Genomic DNA, 14680 nt, shown 5'->3' with positions numbered 1-14680 from the left:
CCCCCCCCCCCCCAAAAAAAAAAACACTCTACAGCAGATGAACAGTAGTTTAATCATGTTTGTAAGAAAGAGGAAAAAAATCCCGCAGAGACCTGACACGGGATCTGCGGAATGCAGCTGAGCCTTCTGCTGATCCAGCTACTGTTTCACTGAAGCCTCATCAAAACTGGTCTCAGTGGAAGGGAGGGTGTCTTAATGAAGGGGATCAGGGAGAAGTTAAAACAAGAAAAACAAACCTGATAGAACACAATAGAACAGCATGGGTCATGGATCGGCCTCCCCACAGCCCGGACCTCAGCATTACTGAAGCAGTGTGGGATCATGCTGACAGAACAAAAGGCAGTAACATCCAAAGAAGAGCTTTGAATGTCCTTCAAGACGCCTGGAGAACCATGAATGTTGGCACGTTTCAATAAATCACTGCCACTCTTGCTCTGCTTTGACCTGAAATGCAGAGATTTAATTGCCTTGTTTTTGTTTATGATTCACAAACCAAACTGAACAAAGTTGTGAATGAGAAGGAACTCCGCCAACAACTCAGTTGTGTCACAAAATATTTAATTGGTGCAGGATTTATTACATACGTCTTAAGTACATCTAATAATGAGCTTTTAATGTACAATATCTTACAGTGTACTACATGTTGCTTTGATAATACAACTGTTTGCAGCAGGAGGAACATCTAGGACTGATAAATGTCAGGTGTTCTAAAAAGAAAAACAAAACAAAGTAATTTTTCCTCAAATGACAGATGAGATACCACAGGATTAGACAGATGTAACATTAACTGCTTCTGTTTGTCCAGATGTGCAGTAAATCAGTCTTCCCTGGGGGGGGGGGGGGGGGGGGGGGGGGGGGCGCACCAGGTACATTTGTTGCGTTTCAGCGGAGACAGATATTGAAACAGAGGGGGACACAGTTTGCATGTAGTTCCTGGCAGGAAGAACAAACAGGGGACTGCAGTGAACAGGTGATCTGTAGTTAGCCCCACTAACAGCAAATGTATCTGTGGCTTCATTAGAGAGAAAATATTCGTATCAGTATGAAGCTGCACTGTTGTCCCCTTTTTGTTCTTGTTCTGAGTTTCCTGAAAATACAGGCAGTGCATTTAAAAGTGTGATGACATCATTAGCAGGCGCTAACTCAGACCTTAACTCAGCCGTGGTGCAGTTAGATAAGACTGAGGCTCATTTGGTCTTATACTGAGTGTGGAGGACAGCAGAGGTAGCCAAGCTTCTGGAGGGCAAGATCATAGAAGACTCTCATGTAAACCAATGAGAGCACAGGGAGCACTCGTGTGGTAGCTTAAATACTGCACTCATTACTGGCTCTGTCACAAAAAGCTGGCAGTTTTAGGTGGGAATTAGAGGATAATGTCACAGCTGTTCTTGGAGGTGTAGAAGTATTAAAGCTGCTGTCAGCAATACTTTTTATTGCGACAGTGGAATGGATGTAAACACTTCCATAATGTGAAAGGTGTCGCTCCTTGTGACGACCTCATGTGAAGTTATTGCTCAGCTCTACAGTTTTATAGCTTCTTTTAGCTTGTTTTAGGGTTTTTTTTTTTTTTGGCCCACAGCTTTAACTTTGGGGTGACTCCCATTGCGCTCATAGTGTCATGTTGCCCTCAGCAGGCTGTGCTGGAAAAAAGCTGTACCATACCGACTCGAATATACATTATCTTATCCCTGGGAAAACTTATATTTATCACTCTGCATTGTTGGCCAGCGTTTATGACTTGATTTATCTGCAATAGTCTGTGTGTGTGTGTGTATATATATAGGTGGTGGTGGGGAGACGGGGCTTCAACCTGATAAATGTGTCCTCTGTTTTGTCGTCTGTTTCGTGTTTATACTCGTCCTTTACTTGGATTCTTTCTCTGCGTCCAGCACTGCAGAGCGAATGCCCAGCTTCTTCAGCTCCTCCACCAGATCTCCGTTCTGGTGCATCTGCAGGAGGATGTCACAGCCTCCCACAAACTCGCCGTTGAAGTACACCTGAGGGATCGTGGGCCAGTTGGAGAAGTCTTTGACTCCTGTGGAAGGTAGGTGGCATTAACGTAAGAGTGAAAAATGAACTATTAACACCTCAGGGGTTTTAAAATTAGGTGTAGCTCTATGGCTGCATATCTCATTAATGGTTTTTAAAAGGAAAATCTGAGGGGTGGGTCATTTTTCATTGACTAAACTCAGTGTGGTGATCTCAGTCAGCAGCAGCGTCAACTCTTCAATTCAATTTTATTTATATTGCACCAAATCACAACAACAAGCAACTCAAGGTGCTTTATATTGTCAGGTAAAGACCCTACAATAATACAGAGAAAACCCCAAGAATCAGATGACCCCTATGAGCAGAACTTGGTGACAGTGGGAAGGAAAAACTCCCTTTCAACAGAAGAAACCTCCAGTAGGGAGGGGCAGCCATCTGCCACAACTGTTTGGTGGTGAGGGGAGGGAGACAGAAATAACAATAAATAAGTGATCCAGTAGGACAAGTTGATCATGTATTTTAGGCCTATCATGTGGTTTAAGTCTATTTAACACTTATGCTGAAAACTGTGAGACACTTACACATGTGCCTGGCTTTGAGATTCCCACTGCAGCTGCACATCCAACTACAGCTTACAAAGTATGCATGCACTGCCCCAGTTTAACCCTCGTCAGGTGTCTCTTTCAGCTTAATATATGACAACACACAAACAGGGAGAAGGCTAACGCTGACGTAATTTTCCAAGTACGCTTCCTTGTTCAACATGTCTTAAGTTAGTATTTGGGACAATGGGAGACAAAAACAGCGCGTCGGGGTGAACGGCTACAAAGCCTGGCACACTGATACTGATGGTAACGTTTGCGTTACCACACCCTTCGGTCCTGCTGCACAACACTGATAAAAACTGGCCACAGTGTGCCGTTGACGGCTATGCTAACCGAAAGGTATGGCTGCTTTGAATGAGGTCATAGTCAGGCTGAGGAGGGACACAAACAGAGGCTAACTGAGACATTAAGGCTGTTTAAATCAGCTGCGCCCGGCATGTTATGGGTCCTCTGTCAGTTGTGAAATCTAAAAGTTCATCTGAGTGGTGACAACTTGTTGCCCTAAGGTTGATTCCGGTGTACTGACCTTGTCTGAGGTCCTGGTCATCCAGCACGTTGTACGCTGCGTAGCTATCCACCCCGTGCATCCGGAGGATCTGAACCACAGCATTACTGAAGCCGCACATGGGCTGCGCCGGCGTCCCTTTCATGAACACCACCACTTTGTCCTTCTTCACCATTTCACCGAGGTTTTTCTGGAGATCCGCCGCCGAGCACAGGACCCGGACCGGGGCCCACCTCAAGCGGCCGGGGTCGGCTTGTCTGGGCATATAGACAGCCGACCCCGAGCGCACACACCGAGCAACAAATCTAAATGAATTGTTCATGATCTGTGGTCGGTTATCTCGTTAAACCAGCAGAAGAAAAGTCCTAGCGACGGGACAACTTAGTTCTGAACAAGAGGAAAACCCGTCAAAATAAAGAGACGTAAAGAGGCGTTTACCTAAACGCTGATTGGATAACTTCGCCCGCAATAAATCACGTCTGATTTGCCATTGGTAAAATCACACGCCATTTACTTTAGCTGTAAAAGGAACACTTTTCACAGTGACTACTTAAAATCTAACAGTAACACTGCAATAGTAAAAATACAAATAATATTGAATTCCCTTGTGTTTTCTTTGGAAAAAGGACATTTTAAAATATATACATTTTTCTCGATTATAGAAGCCGTTAAAGAACTTCCGGAGCATTTTTCCACTTAGCGGAAGAAGACTGTAACTCTTGGAAGCATGGCGGCGCCCGCACAGAAGAACAACAAACCAGGGAAACCTGTGGGAAAAGAGGCACAGCCTCTTATAATAGCGAAGACACCGGCGGAGGAACAGCGTCTGAAGCTGGAGAAGTTGATGCGAAACCCGGATAAACCTGCTCCGATCCCAGACCGACCGAAAGAGTGGAACCCGCGGGCTCCGCCAGAGTTCGTCCGGGATGTGATGGGTTCCAGCGCGGGTGCAGGCAGCGGCGAGTTCCACGTTTACCGGCACCTCCGCCGCAGAGAGTACCAGAGGCAGGACTTTCTGGACAAGATATCAGAGAAGCAAAATAAGGATGACGAGTACCTGAATAAACTGGAGCAGAACAAACAGTCAGCTGAAGAGAGGACGGCGAAGCGGCGGAAAAAGCGAGAGAAGCTGAAGCAGAAAAAGCTGCTGGTGAAGAAAGCTAAACTTGAGGCTAAAAGCAAGAAGGAAGAGGACAAGAGCTCCGACAGCGACGACGAAGAGGAGGAGGAGCAGGAGCAAGAGGAAGATGAAAGAGAAGCTGAGGATGATGCAGAAGCGCCTAGCTTCATCATGGGGAAGAAATGAAACTGCGAATCTTAGACCGCTGTATTCTTGTCAGGCTCATTGCTGATGGGACACCAGCGCTGCTTAGAGGCTTTGAGGATGGAGATTATTTGGATCTGATCTGCTGCAAAGATTAAAAACTTTGCCATTTATTAGCAGAGACACCACGTGGACTGCCTAGTTTAGTAGGCAGGAGGATCCACAACGGGAATGATTGTCAGACACATTGTTCACTGTAGTTATTCATTATGCTTTGTTGTCATATTTTAGTATGTCAGGTTTGTCTGCAGGGACATTTTGAATTGGCATAAAGCTAAGAATTCTAACGTGGGAATAATCTATAATTTAATGTGTTAAATATTTTTTAATAAAATTGCATAATAAAACATCCAGGTGTTGTGTAAGTTGCTCCCCATGAGGCCTAACAGTCAAGATCTTATTAGACATGCAGGCAAGCAAGTGTGTGTGATGTGATTTATACTTAATGTTCTCCTGTGCAGCCTTGTGAAGCTGCCCCTGGCCAAGCCTGTTGCCTGTGGGTACAACAAGGTTGCAGAAAGCAACTCAAAGAATGAAAAGGCGTGGCTTCTGGAGGCTCAGGAGCTTCACGTGCGATGTTCCTTGCACAGGCCCCTGCTTTCCACGGTGGTGATGACCTCACTCAGTAGCCGTCACCTTTCTTGAGGCAGGTAGAGTAAACCCTGGCAGCCGGATATTGTCTGAAACAGGGGAAGCTCTGCCTGTCAGACACTGTCAGCTGTCACAATAATGTCTGTTAATTATTGCCACTGCTGTTTTATTTTAACAAATAAAAAAAAAAAAAAAAACAACTCAGGACATGTATTTAAGTCAGTGTAATCTTTGCCTACGCCTGCTTGTTTGCTCCTTTAATGACAAAACTGTTGTTGGAAATGAGACCACTGAGTTTAGTATGTTTAGATCGGCTCATTTCTTTTCAATCAAGCTAAGACTGTAGTACTCCTTCAGCCTTAATCCTTGACTGCTACTGCAGATCAAAATGAAGAATTTGTTCCATTTTTACTTGCTCCATATCACACGCACCAAAATTAATTCACCTTGTTCTCTGTTGATTTAGAAGAATATAAAGACTGGTGATGCCCAAATGAAGCAATAAAGCAGTATTGAACCACTTTTCCAGTTGTATTGAACATGGGTTCATTCAGTCAAAGGTTCATTTCAGTGACATCTAGTGGTGAAATAGTAGATAAGAAACACTGTCAATATATGTTCAGCTGATTTTGTAGACATATGGGCCCAGTTTCCCGTACAGCAGTGGTTCTCAAATCCAGGCCTTGTGGCCCAGTGTCCTGCAGGTTTTAGATGTGTCCCTGATCCAACACAGCTGAATCAAATGGCTGAATTACCTCCTCAGTATGCAGTCAAGTTCTCCAGAGTCCTGCTAATGACCTCTACATTTGACTCAAGTGTGTTGATGCAGAGACACATCAAAAACCTGCAGGACACTGGGCCCCAAGGCCTGGATTTGAGAATCACTGCCATACAGGGATTATGTCTAATCCTGGACTAAATATTTTTTCCTATTGTGGTCTTCATTGACTTTTTCCTTTTAGTCTAGGACCATGCTCAATCCATGACTGGGAAACCGGCTGATGTTGACTAGTATCTGGGATTGAGAGCGGGTGTGCTTTAGGAAATAAAGTAGGTGCAGGGAAGGTGGGTTGTGCTTGTATAACTCAGTCACGAAATTTGGGGATGGGAATTCAGAGGGTTTTTTTTAGGAATAAGAGTTATTCCACTGTTTTTGGACTCAGGCAATTTCTTTTTTTGCTGACAACTTCTCCAGCTTTTGAAACGTCATGTTTGAGGCACACACGTTATGACTAAATATCATGATATCAGGTTCTATTACAAATAAAGATGGATGAATGTGTGTGTTGTGTAATTGAGTGCTGGGAAAGCATGGCATTAAGTGGGTGTGCTTGTGCACCTACTGCTTTTGCGTTAATCTTAATACGACAGCATCCGTCATCACCTTCAAAGGATGAGCCAGCAAAGGTTGTCTTTAATTCATAGCTCAGCAGTAACTGTTGGCCATAACAACGCTAAAACTGTCCGAGTATGAACCTGGCTGACGGCCTCGCTCTCACTCCTTCACTGAACCAGTCAGGTGATTCATTCCGAGAACGAAGCAGTTGCTGCTTCGGACGTCATATGTCACGTGATTTTTTTTCGTCCTGAAGCAAGATTTGAAGCAGTGATTTTATGGAGTTGTAAACTCTCTCATCACTAATAAAGACAGAGCATCATTAAAATAAGTTTTAATATTCTCATTTTTTTAATCTCATAAAAAAGTCGTCCTTTCAGGAAGAAACAGTCCTATTTTGATGTACAGTTAGGCCTTCATTAGCTATAGTGGCAGCGGTGAAACAAATTTGGATCCTTGTCTAATGTATTATTGGACATTTTGATTTATGCATAAACATCTAAGCAGCATTTTTATTGTGGACAGAATTTAACTACTTTAAATGCTACTGAGCTGTTTAATGATTAATACAGAGCTACTTCCAGGACTCATCAGTGCAGTGGTACAAGGGGGACCCAGACCCAGTCAGAAGGAGGTGGGTGGCTGTTCATGGGATATCAACTATCAACAGCAAACCACTAAAAACTGGTTCCCACCATAACAATATGGTGGAGCATCAAAGCCAAAGATTCAGCCTGCAGCAAAATAGCGTTCAATATTCAGTCTACCTACAGCTGTAAATAAGTTTGTTTATAAAGTTGTAAGAGAAAAGAACAGTTTTCAGTGCAACAAATGTTTGTAATGCATTTTGTGTATATCATCACTGCCCTGACTTCATATGCACATTTTTTATTATTGTACTCTTTAGTGAGTCGTCCTTTGGGAAAGAAAAGGATATGTTAATTCCATCCCACATGTTAGCTATTAGCTGTAGCAACAGCAGTGAATCAAGTGCGCTGTAACAATGTAGTGGCAATGTAGACCACAAAAACAAGAAAAAGTACCCAAGGTGTTGATCTGGTCTCCCAGACTCGATCCAAATCTTAACAAGCATCCACGGAGGCCCCACCCTGAAACCACAAGGATCCAAAGGATCCGCTTCCAGTGCCTTATCTAAGACAAATGCACAATGCTGAGATATTTAGTATTCAAATGTCTCTCCTCTCAATCTATTTTTATCAGATGGTTTATATGAAACTCCTACAAAACTGTGTTGTAAAAGGAAAGCATCAACAGATCATTATGTGAACTAATTCCTAATTACAAAACTTTAATAACAGTTCCAGAAGCAGATAATTCTTCAGAATCTGAAATTTGACTGCAACCTGAAAAACCTGTCCACTAATCACAGGTGGACAGGGGTGGGGTGTCTTCCCCAGTGATCATTGTAAACATGGTTATCATATCTGGGTCAGAGATGACTTGTTCTTTATTCCCCCTGGTGTCACCAAGTTTTTAAAATATTGGTTTTTGGTTTTAGATGTTTAAGATGTGAAGTTAAACAAGTCCCACCCTGTAAAGCAGCTGTAAACATCCATCCATAGACCTGACATAACACAGCATGTTGAAAGAGTAGGTTTGTCTGTGCAGCCCTCCCTTCTCAGGTTTATTTAGGCCTAGCAGTGCGGGCCCCAGCCCATAATCCTCCTGCAGACACACCTTTAGAGAGGAGTATAAAGACCCGACACTGAACTGCGTCAAACATGAAGCTCCAAGGAGTCTCTCCACAGCAGTTCTCCACAGAAGCTCCACAGACCCACTCTGAAGATGAGTCCCTCTGTCAGCCTGCTGCTGCTGCTCCTGCTCGGCCTCTCTCAGGCTCATCCTGCCATAGAAGAAAGAGAAGACGACGGCCAAATAAAGGAAGATGATGCTGTGGATATCACCACCAGGATTCTGACTACAAATAATGGCACCAGTGAGATCCTGCTGGAAGGAGACGTGCTGGTTCCAAAAACCAGAAACGCCATGAAATGCTTGTACCAGAAATGCCTGTGGAAGAAAGGTGCCGACGGCATGGTGACGATTCCCTTCACCATCAGCAGCGAGTACAACAGCAGAGAAAGCCAGCTGATCAGAAATGCCTTGCAGTCCTTCCACAGCCAGACTTGTGTCCGCTTCGTCGACCGTCGGAACGAGAACGACTACATCAGCATCGAGAACCAAGCTGGATGCTTCTCCGCTCTGGGCAGAGAGGGAGGCAAACAGGTCCTGTCTCTCAACAGGCAGGGCTGCATCTACTTCGGCATCGCCCAGCACGAGGCCAACCACGCTCTAGGCTTCATGCACGAACAGACCCGGAGCGACCGAGACAACTACGTCAGGATCAACTGGGAGAACATCCAACCGCAGATGGCCTACAATTTCTACAAGGGGGACACCAACAACCTCGACACTCCCTACGACTACTCCTCCATCATGCACTACGGAAAAACGGCCTTCTCCATCGATAATGTAAAGGAAACCATCACCCCCATCCCCAACCCCAACGTCCAGATTGGCCAGAGGCAGGGCATGTCGTTCTGGGACATCAAGAGGATCAACCTGCTCTACAACTGCTAACAATACATCTGAACTGGTCTGATTTGAAGAGCTCATCAGTTCCTCCACTTACCAGTTTTAATTAAAAGTTAGTAGAGCCTCTTTGGTCCATGTTTGTGTGTTCAGTACAGGGAGTTAATGAGCCCTGTTATGTCAACTATGTCTGTTATAAAGCTGTTAAACACATAAATAAAGTGCACTAAAATGGTCTGTTAGCTGTATGTGATTCAGTTCTTTCACTTCCACCAATGTGTAAAGGTACACCCCGGGGCCTGGCGATGTCTTCTTCAATGCATCATTGGTCAAATAACTAAATCATTTTAATAATATACATTGAAAACACTTGTGATAATTATACATGCAAACAGTGCTTTTTAATACTCCCCATTATATGCCTTACAGTGGCTTGGTCCTCTCTTTCCATTCCTTAACTCCATCACTTTGCAAAGGTGAACCTAATACAAAGGATGTGTGAGACATGGTTCTTTACCTCTACAACAAAATAAAATTAATCATTGCATCATTGGTCAAATAACTAAATCCATCCATCCATCTATTTTCTTCCGCTTATCCAGGGCCGGGTCGCAGGGGTAGAAGCCCAAGCAGAGAAGCCCAGGCTTTTTAAGTCATTTTAATAATATAGACTGAAAACACTATATAATTGTAAGCTGACTATGTTAGTGACATTATCTCAGGCTGAATCTTCTGCTTCAGTGCAGCCACTATATTGTTACAGAGCACTTGATTCACTACTGTAGATACAGCTAATAGGTAACATGTAAGGTGGTATCAAAATATCCTTTTCTTTCCCAAAGGACGACTCACTAAAGAGACTATTACAATAATAAAAACTGTGCATATGAAGGCTGAGATAGTCTGGGCAGTGATGATGTACACAAAATGCATTACAGAGGTTTGTTGCACTGAAAACTTCTCATGAGCAAATTATTCATCAAAGTAAATACCTATGTTGCCAAGCTCAGATTAAAGGCATGAGCATAGGGAGCCAAGGTTTTGTCTGAAGTTCTTGTAATGCAACAAAATAAATAAAAAAAGAAATAATAATAATTGAAAAATCTTTTCAAATGGATCTGACAAAGTGAAGGTTTGTCAGGTTGCTTTACTAAATTCTAAAATGTGGTTATTATAATAAACTATAAACTAAAACTAGATATGAAAGAAGCAATTTTGTGAATTAAGAAAACTACTTAGGGCTTTGCCAGACATGTTTCCTGAGATAGTGAACATCTACAAGTCTGTGAGTCACCTGCCTTCAAAAAGTGTTGTTTTTTTCTTGTAAAATCTATGCTTAATTTTGCCTCTGATCAATACCGCCATTCAAAATTAATCAAAAAGACTAAAACTTACACTGAAACAAATAAAAAATCCAGTAAAACTAAACATTTCATCAATGAGCTAAATTGAATCGAGCAAACCTATTATTGGACATTTTTATTTATGTATAAACATCTAAGCAGCATTTTTATTTTGGACAGAATTTAACTATTTTAAATGCTACTGAGCTGTTTAATAATTAATACAGAGCTATTTCCAGCACTCATCAGTGCAGTGGTACAAGGGGCACAGACCCAGTCAGAAGGAGGTGGGTGGCTGTTCATGGAATGATTTCAAATATCAACAGCAAACCACTGAAAACTGGTTCAACTATCAGATTGTTGGAATGATATTATGGACAAACTACGAGCTTCAATAAACGTGCACCATAACAATATGGTGGAGCATCAAAGCAAAAGATTCAGCCTGCAGTAAAATAGCATTCAATATTCAGTCTACCTACAGCTGTAAATATGTTTGTTTATTAGGTTGTAAGAGAAAAGAACAGTTTTCAGTGCAACAAATGTTTGTAATGCATTTTGTGTACATCATCACTGCCCAGCAGGGTTATAATAGTTTTGGATTTTACATTATAGTTTAGTTTTAGTTAGTTTTTACTTTTTTTTTCTCTAATTCAGTTAGTTTTAATTAGTTTTCAGAGTGGTTTTGCTCGTTTTTATTAGTTTTTATTTTTGGTTTTATGCTTAGTTTTAGTTAGTTTCAGTATTAGTTTTAGTATTTTCATACTTAATCAGGTACCCTTTAAAGATACCCTTTAAAGAAATAAATTCAGCAACCAACTGTTCACAGACAGCAGAACTACATGCTAAATGTGTGTCATATTAAGGACACACATGAACATCAACAGGGAGAAACAAAGAACAATATGAACTCCAGAACTCGATAAATTCTACAATAAACTCCCAATAAAGTTCAGCCTCAGGGCAGCAGATTAATAACAGCTACATGTGGTGTTTGACAAAAACAAACTCCTTGAAGGAGTCAAAGCTCAAATCCAGCTGCATCCTGATGTTCTCTCCACCTGATGCTGCTTCTGTTTTGGAGCTAGCTTGGTTAGATGCTGCTGATTAGACTTGCAGGGTCTTTGCGGCCTCTGTAGCCTACGGAAGTGTCCGACCTCATGTCCGCATTTATGCATGTATAGCTGGATTGCGTGTGTTAATTACCTTGTGGTTGTGTGCTGGGGGTTTTTTGGTCCTCGCTCTTTGTGCTCAGTTTTTAGGGTGCAAACATATTTGTCCCTGTTTTTTCACTTTCTTCATTCCTTCACGTCCATTCCCATAGTTTCAGCAGCTCCCTCCAGGAATTTGCTGACATTTGTGAGTCCTTATATTGATGCTTTGATTATTAGTCCTGATTGTTATTATCTGACTGATAAAGTAGTCGGAAACGCACAAGGACTAAACACAACGCTGTGGGCTGCGTTGACCCGACGAGTAGTCACGTTTCTCTGGAGGTGCAGGCCAGGTTGCCTTGTAGGATGAGAGCGGTTTCCGTAGCTGCCTTGTGTGCGCTTCTCAGGTCTACTTTGATGTTGGTGTTTTTTTTCCTGACTAAGAAGTGTTCCGTACATCATCCACAACATCATCCACAACATCATCCACAACATCATCCACAACATCATCCACAACAAGACACTCGCTGCTATCTGTGCTATCATAGTAAAAAAAAAAAAAACACTCCACATGGGACTCTCTGAGGAGCAGCGCGGTGTGCGCACGGACGCACATGCGCACCCATTTGCCCGACGGCGTTCCGAGCTTAAACTCGGAGAGAGGAAAAAAATGATTTCATATCAATCCACAAGACTTTTGAAAAAATAACAATATCTATAATTTCAGTTAGTTTTAGTTAGTTTTGTAAACTCACAATTCAGTTTTAGTTAGTTGTCGTTTCTTCCTTTTAATTTTAGTTTTTATTTATTTCAGTTAACGACAATGTTTTTTCAATTTCAGTTTTCGTTATTTCGTTCGTTTTCGTTAACTATAATAACCCTGCTTCAGACTATCTCAGCCTTCATATGCACAGTTTTTATTATTGTAATAGCCTCTTTAGTGAGTCGTCCTTTGGGAAAGAAAAGGATATGTAAATGCCATCCTACACATTACCTATTAGCTGTATCTACAGTAGTGAATCAAGTGCTCTGTAACAATATAGTGGCTGTACTGAAGCAGAAGATTCAGCCTGAGATAATGTCACTAACATAGTCAGCTTACAATTATATATATATATTTTTTATTTTATTTTGTTGTAGAGGTAAAGAACCATGTCTCACACATCCTTTGTATTAGGTTCACCTTTGCAAAGTGATGGAGTTAAGGAATAGAAAGAGAGGACCAAGCCACTGTAAGGCATATAATGGGGAGTATTAAAAAGCACTGTTTGCATGTATAATTATCACAAGTGTTTTCAATGTATATTATTAAAATGATTTAGTTATTTGACCAATGATGCATTGAAGAAGACATCGCCAGGCCCCGGGGTGTACCTTTACACATTGGTGGAAGTCAAAGAACTGAATCACATACAGCTAACAGACCATTTTAGTGCACTTTATTTATGTGTTTAACAGCTTTATGACAGACATAGTTGACATAACAGGGCTCATTAACTCCCTGTACTGAACACACAAACATGGACCAAAGGGGCTCTACTAACTTTTAATTAAAACTGGTAAGTGGAGGAACTGATGAGCTCTTCAAATCAGACCAGTTCAGATGTATTGTTAGCAGTTGTAGAGCAGGTTGATCCTCTTGATGTCCCAGAACGACATGCCCTGCCTCTGGCCAATCTGGACGTTGGGGTTGGGGATGGGGGTGATGGTTTCCTTTACATTATCGATGGAGAAGGCCGTTTTTCCGTAGTGCATGATGGAGGAGTAGTCGTAGGGAGTGTCGAGGTTGTTGGTGTCCCCCTTGTAGAAATTGTAGGCCATCTGCGGTTGGATGTTCTCCCAGTTGATCCTGACGTAGTTGTCTCGGTCGCTCCGGGTCTGTTCGTGCATGAAGCCTAGAGCGTGGTTGGCCTCGTGCTGGGCGATGCCGAAGTAGATGCAGCCCTGCCTGTTGAGAGACAGGACCTGTTTGCCTCCCTCTCTGCCCAGAGCGGAGAAGCATCCAGCTTGGTTCTCGATGCTGATGTAGTCGTTCTCGTTCCGACGGTCGACGAAGCGGACACAAGTCTGGCTGTGGAAGGACTGCAAGGCATTTCTGATCAGCTGGCTTTCTCTGCTGTTGTACTCGCTGCTGATGGTGAAAGGAATCGTCACCATGCCGTCGGCACCTTTCTTCCACAGGCATTTCTGGTACAAGCATTTCATGGCGTTTCTGGTTTTTGGAACCAGCACGTCTCCTTCCAGCAGGATCTCACTGGTGCCATTATTTGTAGTCAGAATCCTGGTGGTGATATCCACAGCATCATCTTCCTTTATTTGGCCGTCGTCTTCTCTTTCTTCTATGGCAGGATGAGCCTGAGAGAGGCCGAGCAGGAGCAGCAGCAGCAGGCTGACAGAGGGACTCATCTTCAGAGTGGGTCTGTGGAGCTTCTGTGGAGAACTGCTGTGGAGAGACTCCTTGGAGCTTCATGTTTGACACAGTTCAGTGTCGGGTCTTTATACTCTTCTCTAAAGGTGTGTCTGCAGGAGGATTATGGGCTGGGGCCCGCACTGCTAGGCCTAAATAAACCTGAGAAGGGAGGGCTGCACAGACAAACCTACTCTTTCAACATGCTGTGTTATGTCAGGTCTATGGATGGATGTTTACAGCTGCTTTACAGGGTGGGACTTGTTTAACTTCACATCTTAAACATCTAAAACCAAAAACCAATATTTTAAAAATTTGGTGGCATGGGGCGGGGGGGTAAAAGACAAGTCATAGTTATCATGGTTATCATATCTCTGACCCAGATATGATAACCATGTTTACAATGATCACTGGGGAAGACGAATTTCCAAGTTTTAGTCTTTTCAATTAATTTTGGATTGCGGTATTGATCACAGACAAATTTCAGCGTAGATATTATAAGAAAAACAACACTTTTTGAAGGCAGGTGACTCACAGACTTGTGGAAGTTCAACATCTCAGTAAACATGTCTGTCAAAGCCTTTAGTAAGTAATTCAAAACGTTGCATTTTTCACATCTAGTTTTGGTTTATTATAATAACCGTGTTGTAGAATTTAGTAGAGCAACCTGACAAACCTTCACTTTGTCAGATCCATTTGAAAGGATTTTTTTTCAAATTATTATTATTTTTTTTTGCATTGCAAGAACTTCAGACCTTGGCTACCTCTGCTCACGCCTTTAATCTGAGCTTGTATGCTATGGAGAAACATAGGTATTTACTTTGATTAATAATTTGCTCATGATAAGTCAGCTTTGTTCCTTGTTTCTGTAGG

At 42.5% G+C, this 14680-nt stretch overlaps 4 protein-coding genes and 1 non-coding gene across 5 annotated transcripts; 3 read left to right on the top strand and 2 right to left on the bottom strand.

Annotated features, from left to right (window-relative positions):
* Positions 1 to 1545: 1545 nt before the first annotated feature.
* On the bottom strand, positions 1546 to 3529 carry glrx5 (glutaredoxin 5 homolog (S. cerevisiae)). Its single transcript, XM_030720997.1, has 2 exons — positions 3121 to 3529; positions 1546 to 2035 (listed from the first exon to the last, which is right to left on the bottom strand). Exons 1-2 carry the CDS (start codon positions 3419 to 3421, stop codon positions 1863 to 1865), a joined length of 474 nt encoding a protein of 157 aa, XP_030576857.1. The 5' UTR covers positions 3422 to 3529; the 3' UTR covers positions 1546 to 1862.
* On the top strand, positions 3363 to 4772 carry prkrip1 (PRKR interacting protein 1). The gene is made up of 2 exons (XM_030720996.1): positions 3363 to 3592; positions 3762 to 4772. Exon 2 carries the CDS (start codon positions 3827 to 3829, stop codon positions 4403 to 4405), a length of 579 nt encoding a protein of 192 aa, XP_030576856.1. The 5' UTR covers positions 3363 to 3592; positions 3762 to 3826; the 3' UTR covers positions 4406 to 4772.
* Positions 4773 to 4877: 105 nt separating this feature from the next.
* On the top strand, positions 4878 to 5152 carry LOC115774982 (small Cajal body-specific RNA 13). The gene has a single exon (XR_004019253.1).
* A 2958-nt stretch (positions 5153 to 8110) lies between these two features.
* Positions 8111 to 8951, top strand: LOC115773997 (high choriolytic enzyme 1-like). The gene has a single exon (XM_030720995.1). It carries the CDS (start codon positions 8157 to 8159, stop codon positions 8949 to 8951), a length of 795 nt encoding a protein of 264 aa, XP_030576855.1. The 5' UTR covers positions 8111 to 8156.
* Positions 8952 to 13011: 4060 nt separating this feature from the next.
* Positions 13012 to 13852, bottom strand: LOC115774158 (high choriolytic enzyme 1-like). Its single transcript, XM_030721284.1, has one exon. The coding sequence runs from the start codon at positions 13804 to 13806 to the stop codon at positions 13012 to 13014; it is 795 nt and encodes a 264-aa protein (XP_030577144.1). The 5' UTR covers positions 13807 to 13852.
* Between the last annotated feature and the right edge of the window lie 828 nt (positions 13853 to 14680).

Source organism: Archocentrus centrarchus, chromosome 24, assembly GCF_007364275.1.
Source record: "Archocentrus centrarchus isolate MPI-CPG fArcCen1 chromosome 24, fArcCen1, whole genome shotgun sequence".
Lineage (NCBI taxonomy): Eukaryota > Metazoa > Chordata > Actinopteri > Cichliformes > Cichlidae > Archocentrus > Archocentrus centrarchus.
The sequence above is the reverse complement of the archived record's forward strand: the minus strand, read 5'-3'. Positions and strand labels throughout refer to the sequence as shown.